We start from the raw sequence: 24,826 nt of genomic DNA, 5'->3' as shown, positions 1-24,826 counted from the left end.
TTAAGAAAAGTTAGCTAGCAAGAAGCCAAGCTAAGGCCAGACATTCATAAAAAAGAATAAGACTCTGTGTGTGATTTATTTGGAGAGCTGGGTGGCGGGCCTCTCAAAGAGCTAAAAGAGCAAAGATTAAAAAAAAAAACAAAAAAAAAAAAAACAACCAACAACAGGTACACTTCAAAACTCATATTCTCTTGCTGCTTTCAATCTATGAAGGTTGGGACTGATAAATGAAGTATAGTACTGGTAAATAGACTACAGATTCTTCTCGACTTAATCGGGTTACTTAAGTTGAAAATATTATATGTTGAAAGTACATATAACACATCTCACATACCGAACATCAGACACTAAGCAGCTCTCCCTTAAACAAGTGGTAATCAGCATGTAGGCAGGCAAAACCATATGGAACAAAACCGATTTTATGATACAGTGTTGAGAAACTTTATTGGATTTCTACATTAATAACATGCTGGCAACTGGAGGGTATCAGTTGTTCCATGTGTTCTCTGTGTAAAAATTGATACATGGTAGAGCAAAGAAGGCATGATGGAGGTCCTCATATGAGATGAACCTACTGTATTTGGTGAGACCTGCAGAGTTCAGAGAACTTCCAGAGGAGGATGTGCTTACATCATGTCCAACAAAAAGACTCCTTGGCAAATACACAGAGGTGAGAAGCCACAGGTGTGCAAAGGAAACACACAGGCATGCAATTTTGTGGGAGCACAAAACACAAGGAAGACGATGGGACATGCACCAGGAGCATCTGGAAGGTAACTCACATGCGGTCTTGATTTCATGTAAATCAACAAGGGTATGTCTGGAAGGCAATAGAGAGAAACAAGATGTTTTGATTAGGAGAATTATGTGACCTGATTTGTTTTCTACATAGTTTATCTTAATTTTGCATTCACTATCAAGACAACAAAGATGTATGGCAGCTGGCATATTTGTTACGTTATTCATATATTTACATGAAAAAGTTAATTCTGGAGCAAAGACAAGCAAGAGTTAACTCTGGAGTTTCTGTTGAGTGCTAACACATTAGTGTGAATATTTCAGAAGAGCATACTCACATACAGTTGGCAAATCCCAAACAGCTCCAAAAATACATGGGAAAATGCCTCCCTTTCCTGAACTGTATGTAGAACAAAGTTTGCATCTTTGTAGGGCAAAAACATTTTCATTCTCCAGTCTGCCCCTCTTACAGCAATATCTGTTCTCAGACGTTTGGTGTCTTAGAAGTTTCCCAGCTCCCCTCTCTTTAATAGCCTCCCCATCTGGGGGACCTTCCCATACTAAAGTAGCTTGTACACTTCTAGGAAGCAGGTACAAACTGTCTCCTTTGTTCCCTTCACTCTTACCTGGTGTCAGGCAGAAGACATTTGGGACAACAGAATCATATTGGCAATGCCTTGTCCTTATTGTCTTGTCCTTGTAAAGTTTCTGAACTGTTCTGACTCAAGCCGCTCATTTCGAAAGTGTTTTGTGTGGTACTTAAGTAACCAGTGAGAACAAAGATAAAGCACTTAGTGAGCACCATACAAATATTCAATAAATAATCTTTACTAGTACTTATTATTTAAATCCAACTTCTACATATGCCTTTACACACACTTCTTTGCAAAAACATCAAAGTCATAACCAGAAAGACTTTACTTTATGTGGTCTCTGTGGTGATATATTGGGTACCTCAATAAAGCTTGCCAGAGGATCAGAGGACAGAGCCAGCCACTAGGTTAGACATCGAGGTCAGGCAGTGGTGGCACACACCCTTAATCCTATCACTCTGGAGGCAGAGATCCATCTGGATTTCTGTGAGTTCAAGGCCATACTGGAAACAGAGCCAGGCAGTAATGGCATGTACCTTTAATCCCAGGAAGTGATGTCTGGGCAGAGAAAAGTGTATAAGGCCTGAGGAATCGGGAACTCACTCTCTTTAGACTGGGGATTTCATAGAGGTAGAAGCTGGCTTGCCTTGCTTCTCTGATCTTTCAGCTTTCACACCAATATCTGGCTCCAGGTTTTTTATTATAAGACCTTTGAAGATTCATGTTACAGGTCTCTTCAAAGGATTTTTACCAACATTAAGTTGTACCATATTTATTGAGAGTCACTTGAACCCAGAGTTCATTAATTTAGCCATTTTTATATTTGGGACCAGCTTATCAGGTATCCCTTCTCTCTCTCTTGAATACTGGATGACAAGGGCACTTCCACATCCACCCAACATTTACATGGATGCCGGAGCTCCGAACTCAGGCCGTCATATTGACACAGCAAGCACTTTTTCAATTAACCTATCTCCCTAACCCTGATAACTCATCCATTCATTCTGCTCAACTGTACTCAATCAGATGACGAGCTCGGGGTCTATTCATTCATTTACCTACTGAAAACATCTCACTGCCCTTAAGTTTTGGTAAAACCTAGTAACATTGATTTAACCTCGTATATTTTTTTATTTAGATGTAAGCTTGGTGAATCATTTGAGTAGATGTCAAAAGTCAATTAAAAGTACAAAAATACAAGATTTCACTGTGTTTTCATTCATTTCATCTCTACATTTTTCATTGTTGATGGAGATCCAAGTTCTGGCCTCTAAAGCAGTTTCTTCCTGAAAATCTGTTTGAAGATTTCTTACAGGAAGAGTATATGGAAAATGAATCCTCTCAATGCCTGTTTTGGAAATTTTTATTTCTCCTATACTTTTGAGGACAGTTTTGTTGGATGAAGTAGTATATGTTGAGGGTTCTTATCCTTTCAAGTATAATACGTGGCATGGTGGTGCATGTCTTTGCAAGTACATGTCTGTAAGTTCAAGGTCAGCCTGGTCTACACAGTGAATTCTAGGCCAACCAGGGCTATAAGGAAACCTTGTCTCATTACATTAAAATAATAAAATATTTTACTTAATTCTTTCTCAGCACTGGGGGTTGAACCTGGGGTCTCATGCATTTAAGTACTCCACCACTGAGTTAAGGCCTGGCCCATCCATTATTTCACATGGATGCGGAAGAGAATCTGATGATAATTCCTATCATTTTTTTTTGGTTGTTGTTCTTATGTAGATTTTTTTTAAGTTTGCCTCTGGCTTTTTTCCATGTATTTTCTGTCTAGGTTTCCTGCAGCTTGAAAAGAGCACATCCAGGTGTAGATTTTTATATTGTTATTCATCCCATTCGATGCTCTCTGATCATCCTGAGCACATGGCTTGGAGTGTTATTATTTCTAAACCATCATTGTTTCAAACACCTCTGCATTCCTTCCCTTTCTCCCCTCCCCTGCATCATCTGATTTTACCTGTATGTCACATCCTCCCTAATTGATCCACAGCTCTGGAACATTCTGTCCTGTGTTTTCCAGTTTTCTCTGTATTCAGGTCTGGATGTTTTCAGGAACACTCCTTCAAGTTGACTGGCTCTTTAACTGGGCATGTTTGTTGATTTAAAGAATCTCCCAACCTATTCTTCACATTTCTGGTTTCTCTCTTAAGGATTTATAACCACATCACCCCCTCCTCTCGTTTTTGAGAAAGAGTTACACACTGAACGCTGACTGTTCTACTACTATGTAAACCAGGCTGGACTTGAACTCGTGTGATGTTTCTATTGCTCCTTCCTTAGTGCTAGTCATAGTCTAGGAGTGTACCTCTAACCTCCATGTCTAGTTATTTATTCTTCACAGTGTCTTTTCTGCCTACATTATTCTTCTCTGCTTTTTTCTTTTTTTTCATTTTCTTTTTTCTTTTCTTTTTTTAATTTTTATTTATTTATTTATTTTTATTCCTCTATGTAACCCTGACTGTCCTGGAATCCTCTCTGTAGACCAGGCTGGCCTCAAACTCAGAGATCCACCTGTCTCTGCCTCCCGTGTGCTGGGATTAAAGGCGTGCGCCACCACCTTTAATGGCATCTCCTCTCTGCTTTAAAGATGGCCCATTTCTGCACCATAAGCTTTATCCTATTAACTACACCTGTTTATGTCTCCAGTCTGATAACTCCAACATCTCTTTCCCTCTTGAGTCTGGTGATGACGCTTGCGCTGTCTTTCTACCTACACTCTTTTGTCTTGTTGACTGTCTTGTCATTTTTCTGATGAGAGCCAACATGTCCTACTGGATAAAAGGATGTGACATGAATAGACCTTTAGCAGGGTTTTGTGATGATCCGGCCACGAGTTATGCTTTGTGTACTCCCTACCATCTCTGCAGTCAGAGCATCTCCTAAGTTATTCTTGTCTCCCATATTCTGGCTTTCCCTAGAGAGTCTTCAGCACTGTGAGATTTTCAGTTGCATTCCCTTCTGATTCTATGGGGACTGCACTGTACTGTGCTGTGGGGGGGTGGGGGGAGAAAGTTTAATCCCATGGTTAAATCTCAGCTTTTAGCCTGGAGTCCTGGACCTTGACCTTTATAACTACATCCCTGCTTTGTTTTATTTTGCATTCTTACATGTATATTGCCTGCACACGCGCACACACACCACACAGTCATATTTCAGCATGATTAGGAATGTGGAGAGGTTTAACATAACAAAGACAGAGAAGCATCAGGAATTTACAGATTTGCAATGTGGGCTGACAGCATGTGGGGAAGGTCTTGTGAAGCAGATAATCCATCTTGGGGACAAGAACACTGGGCTGGATATAGTGAATAGATCATTTAAAGACTTTCTGGTGTGGGGGTTAAGACCCCTCCTGGCTTATGGTCTCCACTTGGCCCCTCAAAACTTCTCCTACATTCCATTTGCATTTTAAAAGGTAAATGACAACCTAAGGTTTATTTCCCCACACTAAAGGACGTTGGCTTGGGGTATGTTCAGCCCCTGAAGCCCAGGGTGCCTCTCCTAGGAGTGCAGACTGTTAGTACACTCAGCTTGAGGAAACTGCCTTATCTAAACAGACCAGGCCTCCAGCAAGCCAATGCCCTGCTTCTTTTGGGGGCTGGCTTCATCCCATCAGCAGGTGCGTTGGAACAGGGAGGTTCAGTTTAACCATTTTTTTTTTTGTTTGTTTGTTTAGTTTTGTTTTCCTTCAGTCAGAATCAAGTCGTGACAACAGCCATGACCTCAGACATGTTCTTCTCAGCCAGGTTCCATTATTCACCCTCAGAAGTATAACTGCAGTGACGCATAATAGATTCTCACTTATTGTGAGAGAGAAAGAATATGTTAAGGGGATGCCTGCTGAGCGTAAGTACTATGACACAGGATGGAGCCTGCCTGGGAGGTTGGGCAGAGTAGGGTAAGCCAAAGGAGGCCCCATCCATTCTCTAGAAGCGAGTCAAAACGAAGCACACACACACACACACACACACACACACACACACACACACACACACACATTCAGGATGGTATTAGCTCCCTAGGGGAAGCTGGCTTGGAGGCTTTAAAGAGAATTATAGATGGATACAGATTTTTAATATTTTTTCCTCAATGTTGAGGATTGGACTTGGGGGCTTCTTCATGCTAAGCAAACAAGCTCTCTACTGTGGAGCCTCAAGCTCAGGGGCACAGGTATACAAAAAGGTTCAATCTCCATTCTACATCAACAAAACAGTAATTTCCTGGTGAAGGGTACAGAGCTGAGAAAGAATAGAAGCTATCAGGAAAACAAAGTATCAAGGAGGAGGGGTGTTTTTAATCATTATTAATATTTTTGCAGGCTCTGTGCAAAGTGTTTCACAAGCAGTATTCTATACTAACATCACCAGAACCTTATTTCATTGGGGAAAAAAAAAGAAATTGTTGTTTCAAGCAGTATGGCCGAGATTTGAACCTAGATCTCACTTTGGCACTGTTCTTAATGACTCAATTGATGAGCCCAAAATAACCTTAGTAATTAGTATCCTGTGACCATGACCTTTATCTTCAGTCCAAAAAAGAAACAATGTTGTAACTGTGCTGTGTCTTGAGAAATGAGTCTCAAAAAGAGATACAAAGTCTCACCTGCAAAGCGGGAAGGTGGCAGGACAGTTGGGAGTGGCCACAGTTCACAGATGCATTTACCTAAGACTCTGGTCTCCTCAGCCTTCAACAGCGAAGCCATCTTTCCCAGACTTTGCATGGGCCAATTCCTCTGTCTCTAAAAACAGACCTGTCAGTAGATGATAGATGCTCAAATACGAAAACTACATGGTCCGCTCTCATTTTTCCCCAGCAACATTTCTAGTCCAGTGATTTATGAAAAAGAACAACAAAAGGAGGAAGGAGGAAGAGGAGGAGAAAGAGGAAGAAGAAGTAAACAAATCACCAGCAGAAATACAGTAGAAACCTAAATTGAGTTCTAGGAAACAGACACACCCCAGTATTATTGAAAAATCTGTGTTTAAGGCATATAAAGTATATTTAGCCTAAAGGGAACCACTGTCAGCCCACCCCAAATTTAGACTTGGTTCATTTTTAGAGGGTCTAGAACTGTCATCTTATTTTTATTATTATCACTCAATTTTGAAGACTAGAAACATTTTAGTAAAAAAAAAAAAACAGTATATGCGAATATTGGTACATAGTTGCCACATTACACATAAAGAGACCAGAGAACAAATTTTGGGAATTGTTTCTGTTCTTCCATTTGGCTTTGAGGCCCAACCCCACTTGTCTGTCACTCCAGGCTACATGGCCCATGAATGTGAAGTCAGTTCTCCTGTCTCTGTCTCCCATCTTGCTGCATGAGGGCTGGGATTGCAGGTACAGGCCACCATATCTGACCTTTTATGTGTGGTTTGGGGTCTATCTCAGATTATCAGGCTTATGTGACAAGTGCTTTTTACACTGAGTCACCACCCTGGCCTGGCTTAGCAACTCTAAGATTACTTAGGGTATGCTGTCTGGAACACATTTTGATTATCAACAAATCAATGATAAGGTGAAGGAGAGAAAAGGGGAACCCAAAAAGGTGCCCTTAAAAGCTACTACATCCTACTATCCTTAGGATGACCTCTGAGTGGCCAGGTCTCTGCTCCCAATCAGAGAACACGAGTGATAAGCTTGCGAAGTACTCGGAATGTGTCCTGATAGCTGGCTCCACTCAAGCCCCCCTGCACACCGATTCCAACTCCACTGGTATCAAAATCACTCTCATTTGAAGGTTATAGAGTACACAGCTCACATCTCAAATTTTAATTTAGCCAAGGCTTCTCTAACCTTGGACCAGAACCACAGTCATCCATCAGAGCTCTTCCAATTAAGTTAGCCTAAATGATGGCTACATGTCCAAATCAGAACCTGGACATTAAAACACAAACACAGATAGTGTCTGGTACTTCTCATTTGCAGCTTCTCCCCCAGGCTGGCCTGTACAAAGGAGTGTTTGTTCAGTTTAGCTTGCTCTCCACAATCAGAAGGCTGAGGTTCTCTGTGCTTCCCTCTGAGGAAAAATATCAAAGAACAGAAGTGTTAACCAACTTAGTCAGAAGCACACAGCTCTTGGGTAATAGGCCTGTGCTCTGTTCTCAAAGCCAGGTCCATATGATTTCTTTCATCAGTGGCATTCAGAGTCTGGCCACAGCCAGCTGCTTTCAATGCCTGAAAGTTCTCAGTCAAGGACTCAGGACTCTCTCAGACCCCTAGAGTCAGAGGTTCTGATGAAGCCTGTCATCTGTGCTCTCTGTAGCAAAGTCCTTAGCTGTTTCTGGTGTACACTGAGTTCTCATACACAATAACCCAGAGTCTCTAGGTAAGTACAAAGACAGATGGAGAAGTCCACTTCATATTGAAATCAAAGTAGTTGTAAAAGATTATGTTTGGGTTGGGGCATGACAAAGAACTTTCACCAGTTGGTGAGTAAGAGGTAGGAGAGATACATAACTGAGTGCCATGAGTCACAATTATAATAAAACAACCTTTTCCCTTGTCAAGACCCATCATTAAACTCTAAGAAAAACAGTAGGCACCATGTTCCAAAGGACAATGTTATTAAAGCTTGAGTTGTTTTCTATTTTAATAATATTCTAGGTTACCAGTAATATTCCTTGTTCATGAATTCACCTACTGATATCCCATTTAAAGTGACCCCAGAGACAATGCAAACATATAACTCATCAGTAAGATTACACACATACACACACACACACACACACACACACACACACACATACACACACACACACACAGCCTATTATATAACCTATGAGAGCTGAGTCATTGGATTCCTGCCTGACTCTTTGTTACCTTATTGATTCAGGAACATCAAACAATTCTTGCCTTGAACAGATGTGTGCTGACTTTTACAGGAGAACAGGTAGACATCCTACTATATCTTTTGAGCTTCCCAAATTGTTTATTCATATCTACCACTGATAACAGGCCTTGATTCTTCCAGGTGAACACACTATAGCAGCTTGAAAGACAGGATTTGTGTAGAAAGCAACAGAAGCTAATTGAAACCACCACATTAAAACTAGCCTTTATTATATTTCTATTCTCATATTTCCTTATGGTCTATAAATCACAAATGTATTATTAACATAAAAAAACCCCACAAGACTGCTGCAGCTGATTTTTATCCCAAAGGGCACCTGTATGCTTCAAATACAACAAATAAACATTCTTCTTAGAGAAATAATATCTTTGCAGTTGACTAGAATTCAGAATTTACTAACATTAACCATTACTGTGGTCCACCACAGTGTCAGAAACAAAATTAAACATTTCAATACAAGACAGACTCAACCTTTATATAATTCTAAAAAAATTACAATAGATAATCAGCAAGTTAAGATAAAAGACAGATTCTTTGCCTAAAATAAAAATACCAAATTTAGTGATCAGCATAGAGTACATGGAAGAAATGAGATAGGACTGGATAAATTCATTTTGTAAGATATTGGAGAATCTTAACTTATATTCTAATATTCTGTTCATATACAGCTAAGAGCAAAAGAGAAAGCCAGCCTAGGATCAATCCAATGTTCTGCAGGAGAAACGTCATCCAGGGTCGTTGTGTTTGAACATGAGTCATTTCAGGCAGCTAAAAAAAGAACGAAAAACCAGAATAAGATCCAGAGATATTCAACTGCTGAGAAAAGCTTGGTGGGAAAGCATGAGTGACTGTTATTCAGAACTTAATAACCTTCAGAATTCCCCAAATAGTTACCAGGGTTGAGTACCTATTCCTGCCACAAGTTTGAAATGTAAGCTAAATAGAGCCACTTGCTGGTGGTTGGAAGGACTCTCACATTGTCAGAAGTCTTAAAATGACATAGCTGTTAATGCAAGCCAACTTTTCCCCTGTCTTCAGAATGTGTTTAAGTGTGAAATAAATAAGACATGAAAGGTACAATTTCTGATTGCTCCATTAGGCTTATGAAACATCTAAATGTACTAGCTTTTGCAAAGCACTCGTGGTTATTGACTGTCAAAGAGAAGACCAAGGTCCCCATGACCTTTAGAACAAAGAAATCATTTCCTAGGATTGTATTTTATTCTTGAAGAGACAAGTGGAAATAACTTCATGTCTATCAAATGTCATTGCACCATTTGGGAAGAAAGCTGCATCCAGGCTTTTGTAGGAAGAGCCCAGTGGGGTTGGGGCTTGGATTAGTTCAAATTCCTCACCCTAACAGGGTCAGAGAGAATATCATGGTATGATTGTTTCCTTTGGAATACATAGAGACTCAGGTCAGTGTGGCCTGGAGATATAACTTAATGTTGGCATCACTGAGAACTACTGTTGGATGCTCAGCTGTCTCCTTGGCTTCCACTAGATGCCATGGTCACCTTGGTCCCTTGTGATGACACTCAGAAACAGATAACAATTTTTCTAGTACCATGGTAGTTAATCAATATCCAAATTATATTAAAGTTCATGTGTATAGTGGACATTATTTATTCTTAAGAGCTTAAAAATGGATTTGTGGTGATATTCTTAAAGAATCAGCAATATCAACTGAATTTTCCCGATATCTTTGAATGTCAATAATTTAAAGCAATTTTTGACAGTTAACTCCAAAGCTAAGCAACATAATTATATTTCAATTATATCACCTATGGTCATTTAACGGCTCATATTTTGAATAAACTTATTTCCAAATACTGAGCTAAGATCCTCTCTCTTACTTAGTTTACAAATATGATGGTTGTCATTTAGTGGATGTGGCTGAATTAGCAGCACACTCCAGGCATAGTGCCACGTGCCTGCAATCCCAGCTCTCGGGAGGTGGAGGAAGTAAAATCAGAAGTCATCTTCAACTATATAGGAAGTTTGAGGCCAGCATGGGATACGTGAGACTCTGTCCCAAAAACTAAGTAACAAAAATATAAGCAATTTTTAATTTCTTACTGTTCTCGTTAACCTAGGCCTATAGACCTGCTGCTTACTTGGAGCGTCTAACAAATGGCAGAGAGGAATGTACCTGTCTATAACAGCCACAGAACCTCTGCCAGTGAGAAGGTCATTAGTCTTGTATTCTATGCAGATGGCGTCACGCTCAAGCAAACACCACAAACACTTCAAGCTCCAAGAACAACATTCACATAGAATATACTTTTAAAATGCTTGTGCTACAAAATCTGATGCACATTCTATTTATGCATCCCTTCCTTGTGTTTCCTCTGCATCCCTTACTCCTCACAATCCGGTGAGAGATAAAGTGCTTAGCTCCTTTCAGTTATGTGGAATCCTGTCTCTGGGAACATAATAGCTTACCCACCACTTTGCAGATGCGATACTAGATCCAGGGAAGAGCCAAGTGAGCTCATTCGGGAGTAAAAAGGCCAACTCAATCTGAAATTCACCCTTGCCTGTTATGAAAATGCCTTCTTATGTCATTAGAAAAATAGGTGGGAAATAACAGTGTTGAAAGGTGTTCCGCTAGATGGAAAACCATGACTTCATATACAGGAAATGATAAAGATACAGGACAGAACCCAGCATCTTTCTGGTTCTGCAGCATCTTTACCACAAAGACACCATAGCACTGGTTCTGTGTTTCTAAGACATATAATGTGGATTAAAAATCTACAAAGCCAGACTGCCTTACGCTGCAGATGTGAACAAACAATGAAAGTCATATTTTTATAAGTTTTATGATATTTCAATCCCCAGATGGAAGTTTTAATTTTGATGTGGGGAATCTGTCTGAATGTCTCCTGCCCACTGCTCAAATGACTTGATAACAAACAGCAGCAAATTTGCTTTTGAAACAACTCTGGGTTCTTTTAGCAAGTCCATGGGTAGACACAGGAGTCACAGTGTGTCTTGGACATGCATCAAAAACGCCAGAAAATCCTATGGAAAGTCTTTTTAAGATAAGAGAGACAAATATGAAATACCAAAGGTCAAGCCATGTCTGATCATTGCTTCTCAACTCTTAGAGTCCACTCAGAGTCTTCCCCATTTCAGTCAGTAATTTTTCTAAGAAATAATGGGAATTAATTTTTAAGGGCATATATTTCTCCCCATTTTGAAAATTCTTAACAAGAATTGAAATGCACAACTCTTGCCACCCCAAGTCTTTCATTAAGAAAAGTCTCCCTGCAGTCTAGGGCAGTAGAACTGTAATATTGTACATTTTTTAATCTCTCTGTAGTCTATAACATAAAATAAGAGGAACTGAAACTGTGGATAAGGTATATTATCACTGAGGTATAGAGACAGGAATATAACTTCAGTAAAAGCATCTTGCTCAGAGACGCACTAAGGAAAATGTTCTTTATGGTTCTGCTAGAAAATTTGAAGCCTTCAAGTAGAAAAGCAACTTACCTCTTTTTTACTACTGTGTTTATTAAGTTGCTTGACTCAAATTAACATCTTATACCCAAGGAACTTTAATTTTCTGGGGAAAACTCATCTTTACCTAGAACAGTTCTTTTTTTCTATTGTCAATTTGGCTAAATGTAGAATCATCATGAAAACATAACTCATGGAACATCTATGAAGGTCTTTCCACAAGATTCTAACAGAGAAGCCTTAATGTGAGTGTAGCACTATCAATCCATGGTGTGGGACCCAGAACTGAATGAAAAGGAGAAAGTGAGCTGAGCACCAGCATTCATTTCTCTCTGCCTGCCATGAACCCACTGCTGCCACTTTCCTAAACCCTTACAATTTCTAACTACACTCCCAAATACTTATTCTTATACTCAGAGATAAAAGTATCTCTCCTTCCTCATCATACAAACTTGTTTTTGCAACAAACAAAGGCAGGTTCCTCATGTCCCTGCCACCGTGTCTTCTCCATATGATCAAAATGCATTGTAGGGAATCCCAAAAAGCTGGAAAATCTATAATAAACTGATAAAGTTCTAGACTCCTCTAAAATTAAATCAAGCAAAAATAAGCCTTTCAACTGGATATTTGACAAACATTAATATTGAAGAAGCATTAGTCTCCCAACAAAGACAATTTTAGAAATGGGTGCTTTACTGCTAAGTTCTGCCACATTGTGATAGAAGAGCTAATACAGCATTCCCCAAAATATTCCATAACTGACCCAGAAACCTCCTTCCTGAGGACTAGCTCTCATAGTATCCAAAGATGCTACGCAAGCTACCAAGGGAGAAAAGAAATCAACAGTCCTACACAGCTGTAAAGCCCACCAACCACAACATGGCAAGATGTGCCCAGTGGGGCAATGATGGCAATTACATCTTGGGGTTAACCCACAGCTGTCTAATTGTACTTAAGTCTCATTCAATAGGAGGGAATTCATGTCTGGTATTACAAACTACCTATGTCTGGTGAAGTCATGAACCCACTGCTGTCACTTTCCTAAACCCTTACAATTTCTAACTACATTCCCAAATACTTATTCTTATACCCAGAGATAAGAGTATCTCTCCCTCCTTATCATACAAACTTGTTTTTGCAACCGACAAAGGCTATCACAGAAATCTGCAACTGGTTAAGTGCAGAGAATAATAGACAGTTGTGAGTATCAACTCTAACTGATAAATATACAATATTTACACTTAAGGATCAGGGAACATCGTGGTAGAGGGGGCACAAAGACTGTAAGAGGCAGAGGACCATGTTGTTTATTGGGACATAATGTTATCTACAAATGACAGAAAAGCTTCAGAAATGAAATCTCAAGTATACAGTCACCCAAACAAGACCTTCACAATGACAACTCAATCGACATGCCAATATGGATGCGAGAAGTCTCATAAGACCCCTTCCCTAAATGAAGAGCTACAGGCAACTAATGGCTGCTGAGGAAAGAGAATCAGTCTTCCCAAAGGATGACAGATGATCCAATTCCTTGTGGTTAGCCATAAACACATAGACATTTGAGCAACAAACGTTAAGTGGACTCAGCAGGATGTGTGAGTGTGTGCGTTCATATGTGTATTTACATATATGGCTGCAGTGAAAGTTAAAGAAAAATTCACGAATTTGAGGAGAAGAGCTGGGGGGAGTTGGGTAATGGAGTGTGAGAATTAGAAATGATGTAAGTATAGTAATCACATATGAAATTCTAATATATGTATAATTTTAAGAAAGTCCCATACAGTTGAGAAGGAAGGAACACTACCAAACCAGTTCTATGAATTTCTAAAATAATTAATAAATGATGGATGAAAAAGAAACATATAGATCACTTTCCTGATGAATGTAAATTTAAAGTTTTCAACAAAATACTTGCAAGTCAAATTTGACAACACATTGAAAAAATCATATACCACAATCAAGTTAGCTTCATCCCAAGGATGAAAGGATGTTTCAACATATGCAAATCAATAAATGTAACACAGCACATACACATATTTAGGTATAGCAACCACATGATTACCCCCAATGAATGAAAAAAAGACCTGTGACAAAGGTCAATGTCCTTTCATGAAAAAGCCCTAAAAAATACTAGGAATACATGCTGGTTGGATATTTGGGTTTGTTTCTTTTTTTTAATTTTATCAATTTGACACAAGTTAGATTCTCTAAAGGCATCTAGGAAGAGTGAGAAATTACCTCTACCAGATTGGCCCACAAGCAAGTCTTTCAGTTATTTTCTTGATTGATGATTGGTGTGGGAGCATCCAGCCTGCTGTGGGTAGTGCTACCCCTAAGCAGGTCCTGGGTTGTACAAGGAAGCAAACTGAGCAAGCCAGTAAGCAGCATCCTTCCATGGTCTCTGCTTTTGTTTCCACTTGAGTCCCTGCCCTGATTTCCCTTAAAGATAGACTATGAAACGGAAGTGTAATCCAAATTAACTCTTTCCTCCCTCAAGTTGGTTTTGGTCAATACTTTATCATAGCAATGAAAACTAGGATTGCATAAAAGAATAATATCTCAACATAATAATGCCTATATATGCTAAGTCCTTTCCAACATTATACTGGGAAAATTAATGTATTTAATTTAAAATCAAGAATGAGATAGTGGTATCCACTTTCTAGTCATCCAATATAGTGTTTGAAGTTGTAGCTAGAGCTAAAAAATACAAAATGATACAAGAGGAAAAGATGATATGGTAATATACTGAAAGATACTATATTCTCTACCAAAAAACTCTTAGGTCTGATAAACACAGTAAAATAGCAAGATAGAAAATCTACATATAAAAATTAGTAACTTTTCTAATAATAACAATTTTCTAATAATTCTAACCAATAATAAACTGATGAGAAAAAAATCAGGGAAAGATTCTCATATACAATAACTTAAAATTTAAACCTTAAATAAGCCTAAACAAGGAGATAAAGGACCTCTACCATGCAAACTTTTAAAAACAATGAAGACAGCTGGGCAGCAGTGGCACGCTTTAATCCCAGCACTTGTGAGGCAGAGCCAGATGGATCTCTGTGAGTTCGAGGCCAGCCTGGGCTGCAGAGTGAGATCCAGGACAGGCACCAAAACTACACAGAGAAACCCTGTCTCGAAAAGCCAAAAATAAATAGACAGACAGACAGACAGACAGACAGATAGATAGATAAGAAACTGAAGGAGATACCAAAACACTTCTCAAGCCTATGGACTGGGAGAACAAATACTGTCTATATTATGAAAACTGATCTACCAACTAAATCTAATCTCTTTAAAATTTCTAATGACTTTTTTTTTTCACAGAACTAGGGGAAAAAACTAACATGCATTTGAAGATACAAATGACCACACAAATAGCTAGGTCAGTCTGAAGCAGAAAGAACAGTGTTGGACGTAACACAATATTTGATTATAATTGTACTGCAGACCTATAGTTACAGAACAGTGTAAGTTAGCAGCAAAATAAAAACTTTATGAAAAATGAAATAGAAAAGAGGCCCCAGAAATAAATTCACCTAATTTTCAACAAAGACGCCAAAAGCACACGTTGGGGAAAAAAATGGCCTCTTTAACCAGTGGTGCTAGGAAAACTGCATCCACTGGAGAAGACTGAAACTAGGTTCTGACCTATCACTGTGTAAAGATAATCTATTTGAAATGGGCCGAAGACCTGAATGTAATGGCTAAGAGAAAACACTTCAGTACACAAATCTCACTGAAGACTTGCTGAAAAGGCTCCAATAACCCCGGAAATAATGGTAAGAATTGACAAGTAAAGCTGTGTAAAATCAAACAGCTTCTGCACAGCAAGGAAGCTAACTGTGGAGAAACAGGCAACAGAATGGGAAGAGTCATTGCCAGCCACACATGTGACGGGGACTTAGTGGGTGAGTGTGCTTGCTACATAAACAGGAACACTTACGTTTGAATTTCCAGCACCTACCAACACAAAACCAAGTGTAGCTGCACTCCACAACCTAACACTGTGTGTGGTACAGTGGTGCTTGCTGGCTGCCAGCATAGTTCTAGGTTCAGCAAGAGACTCTGTCTCAAGGGAATAATGTAGAGTAGGTATATGCACATGAATGCATAGACACACATGTGCAAACATACACACATCACACACACAGGTGTACACACATATATACAGACATACACACGCACTCAAACACACACAACGAGAACTCAAAATTAAACACAAAAGCTCCAAATCATTCAATCCATAAATGGGAACTGAACAGACAGTTGTGTGTGTGTGTGTGTGTGTGTGTGTGTGTGTGTGTGTGTGTGTGTGTGTGTAAATGGCTATATGAAATGGTATGTGAAACAGATACTTGACATTCTTAGCTATCATAGAAGTAGAAACTGGAACTACCCTGCATTTATTTATTGATTTATTTTGGAGATAGAGTTCATTTCTTGCTAACCAGGATGACTAACATCAAGAAAATCAGTAAGAGGTTGGGGATCAGACTCAGTGGATAAAGTTCTTACCATGCAAGTGTGAGGACTGGAGTTCAGATCCCCAGACCTCCCATAAAACCTGGATGGGTGTAGCTGCCACCTGTATCTCGGCACTCAAGAAGCAAAGATAGGGGATTCCCACAGCAAGGCAACCAGTTAGACTATCCACAGTTGGTTCACTCTGGGTTCAAAGACAAACTGTACTCACGTAAAATAGAGTGTGATAGAGGAAGACACCAAACATCAACTTCATGTCTCCACACACATGTATGTAACATGTGTGCACGATACACATATGCATCCATACACATATATACATACATGCCCTGCACATATGTACACATGCAAGAAAAGTTTCTTGGATGCATCTCAAATGATGACTATGAGTATTAGGTTCTTCCTGTCCTCATGTGTTATTCACTATAGGAAAAGAAGCTCATAATGTCTACTTCAAAAAGTAACTCTTGCAGGCACCTGGGTCTGTTTTCCTTAGTTGGACCCAGACATTGAAGTTCCATAGACACAGCTCTATCGGCTAGCACAAATGGTTTCTTAGATGTGCATTTCTAAGTCTATGAAGACAAACTAGAAAGGCAGCATACTAGAAAACTATATAATGATCTGGAAAAGGCAATAGTACAGAGGCAGTAAAAAAAAAAAGCAGTTTACATATGTTAGAAAAGAAAGAAAAGATAAGCAGAGAGAGCATGGATACATTTAGGGAGGTAAAAGTTCCCTGTATAACACGACAGTGGTGGATACATGTCATCATATATCTGTCAAAATCCATGGACACAGAAGACTCAGAGAGAAAACTAATATAAACATTAGACTCTGAGTCAAACTATTAACTCAAAATTGATCAAAGACCTAAACATATTAGATTCAAAATTACAAAATTCTTAAAAGCAAGTATGGAAGATTCATGAAAACTGATTTATTATTGATTTTTTTTAAGACATAAAACTCAAAGGCAAGAAGAGAAAAAAGTAGGTCAAGTGAACATAATAAAAATGTATCCTTGTACCCACAGGGAAGTACAGCTCTCACTCTCATAGAAGAAAATTCATTTTCAAGCAGGTAGAAACTATTGAAGAAATTCACAGTTGGTCAAAACACAGAGAACAGATCGTGGGGTGCCCAACCCCAACCAGTACATCTTCAGGGCATCTCCTACTCCTAAGGGTCAGGGAACATCCTAGAAGAGAGGCTCAGAGGCCGCAAGAGCCAGAGGAACAAGGCGATTGCTACAAGATCGTATCTTCTACATATGACAGGAAATCTGCACCCATTAAATCTGAACAATCTGTTCCCTAAAAATGCCCTACAAAATGGTACCAGATGACATGGAACACAGATGAAGGAAATCTTAGAAGGCCCCACCCTTAGATGAAGAGCTGCAGGCAATTAGTGTCTACTACGAGAAGAAGAACCAGTCTTCTCTAGGGGTGACCCCCTTTTGGGTTTTCCAATCCAGAGTGATCAAACCTAAACACATAAACATATGAGCAGCACTAAATGGACTTAGCAGGATACATATATGTGTTTGTGAAAATAATAACTAAAGAAAGGTCAATAATTTAGAGGTAGTTGTTGTATGTGGAAAAGTTGGAGGGAAAAGTGTGGAAATGATATAAAAATAGTACTAGTGCATTAAATTCTCAAAAAAATTAAATTAAAAATGTAGTCTTTATAAATTGAAAAAAAATAATCTTTGTGCGGACTTAAAAGGCAGTCAATGGCATGGGAAAATATTTGCAGAGCATGTGGCCAATAAAGACGGTATTCAGAATATATAAGGAGCTCCGAATTCAATAGCAGGAATAAGCAGAGAACTTGAGTAGAAGCTTGTCCAAGAAGATATACAGATGGCTAAAACCACAGGACATGCTCCCTAGAGTCACTCCTCCTTAGGGAAAAGCAAGTGAAAACCACGGGGAGATGGATTCACATCAGCAAACCGTCTCTTCTGCGGTCAGCTAGGGCAGCTCTGGTGTACTAACTGCTTGGGCATCTTCAACAGTACTTCATGAAGCTCTGGAGCTTGGGAAATCCAAATCCAGGTCACCTATAGAGACTGTGGAATTTTAAATCTAGTCTTGGTTTATGAAAGTCTACCTTCTCTTGTATGTTCACATAGCCTAGAGAGCACCCGCTTCACTCTTTTCTTATGAGACATTAAACCTGTTGGGCAGGCTCCATCCACCTGACCCCATCAACCCTGGCTCCCATCAAAGCCATCCTTCCTAATATCATCATTCTAGGGATCAAAGTTAATGCATGGATTTTGCAGAAGTGCTAATATATAATCCATAGCAGCTAATCACTTTAAAAAAATAAATAGTATGTTTGTGAAAACAACACACATAGGTGAGCATATGGGGAAATTTAAGCTTTTCTCTGTTGATTATGATCATCTAAATTGGTGTGGCCACAGAGGAAAACAGTCTGGCAGTTTCTCAAAAAACTAACTGTCAAATTGCCATACTTCCCAGCAATTCCACTCTTAGAAATTCGCCCAGTCTAAATGTAATGATTTAAGCCATCTGTTGCCACATAGTCACAGGTAGATTTAGCCAAAATGCTTTTATCTAATAATATTAAAAGTCTGGTCTCATCTCTGTTGCTGTGATAAAACATCCTTTCCAAATGCACCTTAGGGAAAAGAAGGGTTTATTCAGCTAACATTTCCTGGTCACAGTCTATTCTTGAGGAAAGTCAGGCATGGAGTTCAAGTGGGAACTGAAGGGAAAACCGTGGTTGAACATTTCATTGCTGGCTCACTTGCAGACCCACACTTAGCTAACTGTCTTAAGCAGTCTAGACTGCCTACCAAAGGAATAGTGCCACCCACAGTGGCCTGGGCCAGCCTACATCAATTAGCAATCCTTCACAGACATGTCCCTAGGGCAACCTGATCTACATAATTCCTCAGTTGAGATTCTGCTGTCAGATGATTGTAGTCTGAGTCAAGTGGATAGCTAAAGATGACCAGGACCACTATTCATAGCAACATCAGTATCTATTGATTAAAATTATTTTTAAAAATGATACTCTGGAAAGTGTGCACATGTAAGTGTGTTCAGGCATTCACAGAATGGTTTAAAGGAGCAGCTAAGACATGTGGTAAGGGAGAAAATACCAACATCTCCAGGAGCTGGTTTCCTTGCCTTACAGACTGAGCTTGATATGTTAGTATCTTATTAGAAAGTGTCAAAAGTATATTTAACTGATTGTCATTGTTTTACAGAAAGATCAGAAGTCTTTTGAAGTTGTTTGTACAAAGGATTCATACTTCTTCTGTAAAGAACTAGCTATCAACATCAAATAATATTAATTTTGTTTCTGAAATGGGCTCTGAATGCTGGGTACACTTTTTCAGTGAATATCCAATACAATGCCATTGATATATACTGTCTAACATTCGTTGAAAACAAACATGTACATAAAGGCTACCTTACATGCCTTTAAATTTTTCCTTTCTGTGAATGGACAACAGTCAATAGGATTTACTTATATATTGTCATACTTCTAGATAAAATAATTTACTAGTTTTTTTGTTTTTTTTTTTTTCGGATCAGAAAGGGCTTATTTGTTAGAGAACCTGGTGGTGGTCGATACTGAATGAGTTTCATTGAGTTTCTCTTAAGTAGAAAAAGTTAATGAAATAAAAGGAAAGGAAGGGGTGGTAGGTTGGGAGATAGCTCAGCTGGTAAAGTACTTACCTCTCAAGCTTGAGGACCACAGTTCCATCCCTTGCACTCAGATAAAAAGCTTTATGTGCTGATATATGCTTATACTCCCAGCATTGTGGAATCAAAGGCAGGAGGATCCCTGGGGCTCCATAGCCAGCCAGCCTAGCCTATCAGAGAGCCCCAGGCTCCAGTGTGAGATTCTGCCTCAAAAAGTAAAGTGGCAAAGAACTATAGAGAGAAGAAGTGCTTAGAGTAGCATAAAGTGTATTCCCAGGAAGAGGCCTCCAATTGGTCATCCAATACCACGCCATCAGCCCTGAAATCATAGACAGACATGTAATGCTAAACGGACTGAGCAGGGTGTGTGTGTGTGTGTGTGCACGCATGCGTGTGTACATGCATAAGAATAACAGAAGAATCAAACTCAAATTTCATCTCTGGCCTCTATATGCCTATGCACACATATGTATACCTGTACAAATGAACACGCACACATATCCCCTAATACATACATACACACATGTACACACACACACAAATAAATAAAAATAAAACAATGTTAAGGATACAATTAAATCAAAAGCCTAAAAATGGAGGATCCAGTTCAATTTTGTAGTTACATGATCAGAAGTGCAGCCTAGACATGTGTCTGCTTTGCATCCTTCTCATCAAATTTGCTGTCTTGAAATGATGGTAACAGTGACCGTAAGTATAACATTTGCTGAACTGTAGTCACAGTGAAGCAGCCTAGAAGACTACTGACAGTTCATTTACTGGCTGAGTTTAATGATGAGGTCTTCCTTTTTCACATTTTCCACATAGGTTTTAAAGGTTCAAATTAAAAATATTCTGCCCCTTCCTTTCTCACAGAAAATATTCCCGGCAAGCTGGGAAATGCTGCCGGAAAATCTGGCTGTGATGTCCCTGCTGAGAGGCACGTCCTTTCCCGAGGACAGTAGCAGTAAGGTAGTAAATTCCTCTAAACAATGCCCTTCACTGTGGCTTTTCTTCGTCCAATATTACACGAGGCATACATTCAATGGAAAATTATTGATAGTCTTGAAAAGGACAAGCTATTGAAAAGGAACATTTAAAAAAGTATGGGGTGAGGGCAGAGAAAATGATTCAGAAAACTGGTGATAGATTGATTGGTGGGTGGTGTGTGTGTAGGGGGTTTGATAAGAAAGAACCTGGGTATATAGTCATTCCTCAGCCTCCAGGGGACACTTATTCCAGGAATTCCCTCCAATGTCAAAATTAGAAGATGCTCATGCCCCTTACATAAAGTAATTCAATGATTGCATATAACTGATACACATCATCCCCTATACTATAAATCAACTGTATAGAGAGCAGGTAGAGAGAGAACTGACACAGAGCAGATACCATATAAGTAATTGTTATTCTGCACTGTTTGGAGAAGAATGACAAGAGAAATGTCCGTGTCCAGTGCAGATGGAATTCTCTCCTGGGATCTCTGGTCTGTGGTTAACTGATTCCTGAATACCGAAACTACAGCCGTGAAGAACTGCCTGCATTCTCGACTGCCATTTCCTAGGATCTTCATGGAAATGGTACCTGAACTCTGCCCAGTTTTCCTTCTTTCTGTACTGCCACCTCAGTGAGTTTGAGCTCTCCCACATCCACTAGAGGTCTAGTAACATAGTGGACCCTGGGCAGTTGTCCAGTTACCCCAATTTCAGGGACATCTCTAGTTACAGTGCAGTTGGAGTCCCTTGAGGTTTCTACTCACTTGTTGCTATAGAAACTGACTTGCAGGATCTAAAACCTTAGGAAAAATGCCTGAAGGTTTGAGACTTTGCCTCAGCTCCAAAAATAAACTTTCCCTGGCATAACCATGTATGTCTTTAAAAATTAACTAATTTATGCATTATAGAATACATGATATTCACTAAAAAAAAATGAAGCCTCTCCATCCAAATTGCTGAAGAAATTACTTTGAGGGTTCATTCCTCCTCACATCCAAGCTATTTATTAAATTGAGAGATGCTGAGTCTGAGAAATCAGTGCACTTTCAATTCTGAAAATTTTCTCAGAAGAGATTTTAGTTTTGCAGACAGAAAAAGATGCATTTACAAAGCTGTCTCCATTTCAAATTACATCTAAACAGAAGTTGATACCGAGGGATGGATTAGTTTTCAATGGCTGCTATTAACCAATGACCACAAACTGGGTGCCTTGAAACAATAAAAGTGTACTATCTTAGAGGTCTGTAAGTCCCAATTTTAGCACAAGTCTTTTCAGGCTAAGACTCCTGTGCCATTAGGGCTGGACTCCTTTCTTAAGCTTTGGAGAAGAGTCAATTTCCTTGTCCTTTCCATCTTCTGGACTAGAGAGTATCCATGTTCCCAGGCTTCTGGCCTCTTTCTCTGTTTTTAAAGCCAGCAATGTTACATGTTTATGATCTTCGTTTCATTGTTTTAGCTCTTATTCCCCCCGATCATAGCCAGATCAAGGCTTCCTATTTTCAAGACTCATCTTGAAACGTTTAAACCTCAATGACATTTCCAAGTGCCTTTTGACATTAGTTAACATAGTCACAGGCTCCTACAGATTAAGAGGCATTATATGTATATCACTTTGATAGAATATTCTATGTATAAATATTATTTCTCATAAAATATTTGTGGCAAATTCAAGACTTTGAAAAAGTTATCAAACAAATAAATCTAGTTATAATTAAGATTTAGAGCACATGTACTATGAAAATAGAGGGAAGGAATACTGGGGATGGTAAGGTATAAAGAGAAATCGGAAAAATATGGAGTATAGGAAGGTATTTAAGAGAAACTAAGGATGTATAATGAAGCCATATGGAAACTCATCACTTTATAAGGTAATTTAAAAATATTGGCTTAAAAAAAACTTTGCATGACAGTACCAGGCATAGATTGATAGTGCTGATCCCAGAAGCCATGGTTTATTAAATGAAAATCCCAGTGCCAGATATGGGATACTTCCCTGGGAGTGGTTGGCTAGGAAGCCCCTGTCCACAAAAAATTTGTATGGTTTATGGTTATTGTCATTAGTTGTCCACCAGAACTGGATGGTAGTAGTCTATTTCTGAAAATAACACACATCATGGCTGCAGAATAAAAGAATCCAGGCTAGAACTGAACTGGAAGGTTTTTCCCTGCTAGCTAGCCTCTACTAGTGATGAACATTGCTATGTGGGCACTTGGAAAGGAAGAGCTGGCAATGGTCTTCCCCAAGTTTAGCCCTTGCATGCTACAATATCAACTGCAAAGCAAGGCTGCTTACTGGTGCAATAATGGCATGATGAGTATAGAGGAAACCAACTTATTTCTGAATAGATCTAAGGACTGCTCCATAGAAGTTCATGTCTAGTGCAGAAGACCTGGTCACAAAGGCTCATAGGTGGTGAGACTTATAAGCACTAGGAATGAACCTACTGCTGTAAGGGCATGTTGTCAAACTGCCTCTAAATATTTTGTCTCTACCAATAGACTAGTGCTATCCTAGGCATAAAAAACCCACTTCTCTTTGCAGCAAACAGGATCAAGGCTGGAGAGATGGCTCAATGGTTCAGAGCACTGGCTGCTCTTCCAGAGGACCTGAGTTCAACTCCTGATACCCATGTGGCAGCTCACAATTGCCTGTAAGTCCAGTTCCAGGGGATCCAATGACCCTCACACAGACACATATGCAGGCAAAACACAAATGTACATAAAAAACAAAAATAAATCATTTTTAAAGGTTGTATTAAACAGGATCTATTGCAAAGATTCATGGCTGGTCAGGATACTGAGAACTGGCCACTGTTGAATACTCATGATTAAACAGGACACCCATATCCCCTCCCCAAGATTCAGGGAACATTATTAAGAAAGGGCAGAAAGAATAAAAGAGCTGCATGATAGGGAGGGACTATAAAATGCTGTCTTGTGGGCATGATATGACTGTGGCACTCACAAACTCAGAATAGCTGTGGCTGCTCACATAGGGCATGCATAAAACAAAGCCAGTAAGCATTCAGCCATAGATGGGGGAGGGGCTCATGGGGACCCCCATATCCCCGAAGGGACCTAATGGCTATCCAGGGTTGTTGAGAAAGAGAAAGTCATTGTCTTCAGTGATATAGCCACTAATGAGTTACTCATCGTCCAGTGGACAACTTCATATACATACCAAAAAAGCCAAAAAACATGAAAGTGGGATGGAGACTAGGTGGGAGGAAGGTAATGGAGGTTGGAAAAAGATGAGAGGGTAGAAAAATGAGTGACTATAATAAAATACACACACAAATAAAGTCATATATTATAAATATCTGGGGCTGGAGAGATGGCTCAGAGGTTGAGAGCATTGACTGCTCTTCCAGAGGTCCTGAGTTCAATTCCCAGCACCCACATGATGGCTCACAACCATCTGTAATGAGATCTGGTGCCCTCTTCTGGCCTGCAGACATACATGCAGGCAGAACACTGTATACACATAATAAATAAAATAAATCTTTAAAAAAAAATAAAAAAAAATCTATAAAAGTATCAGATATTGTTGGAAAAAGATGAGAGAAGATGGTAGAAAAATGAGTGACTATAACAAAATACATACACAAATAAAGTCATATATTATATCTATAAAAGTATCAAATATTATATATGTATAAAATTGTCAAATATTGTTTTGATGGCTACTCTCAGTTGTCAACTTGACTACATCTAGAATTAGCTAAAACTCAAGTGGCTGGGTAAATCTGTGAGGGATGCTGTTATTAATTAAATCATTTGGAGTGGGAAGATCTACTTCTATCTGGATCTTTTGAGGTGGTAAAATCCACCTCTAATCTAGGCCACACCTTCTTGTGGCAGCCTACATAAAGGACATGGAAGAAGGAAGCTTCCACTCTGCCTGCTTGCTCTCATAGGCAAGTCTTCACTGGCATTAGAGCCTGCTTCTTTGGGATTCCAGCATTTACTGAA

General features: G+C 39.3%; 1 protein-coding gene across 4 annotated transcripts in view; it reads right to left on the bottom strand.

Annotated features, from left to right (window-relative positions):
- Positions 1 to 410: 410 nt before the first annotated feature.
- Slc39a12 (solute carrier family 39 member 12) overlaps positions 411 to 24,826 on the bottom strand; it is a 95,836-nt gene continuing 71,420 nt past the window's right edge. For 3 of the 4 annotated variants that reach the window (XR_005091624.1, XR_003734624.2, XR_003734625.2), the window contains 3 exons: positions 5,949 to 8,970; positions 1,365 to 1,496; positions 411 to 820 (listed from right to left, as the gene is read on the bottom strand). Coding sequence is in view for 1 of the 4 variants with exons in the window: in XM_028870507.2 (XP_028726340.1) it covers positions 8,842 to 8,970 (129 nt within the window). In the remaining 3 variants the exon portion in view is untranslated. Of the gene's footprint in view, positions 821 to 1,364; positions 1,497 to 3,844; positions 8,971 to 24,826 lie in introns of those variants that run through there. The other variant, XM_028870507.2, reaches the window with a different exon arrangement.

Source organism: Peromyscus leucopus, chromosome 5 (genome assembly GCF_004664715.2).
Source record: "Peromyscus leucopus breed LL Stock chromosome 5, UCI_PerLeu_2.1, whole genome shotgun sequence".
NCBI lineage: Eukaryota > Metazoa > Chordata > Mammalia > Rodentia > Cricetidae > Peromyscus > Peromyscus leucopus.
This window is presented reverse-complemented; position numbering and strand designations above follow the sequence as displayed.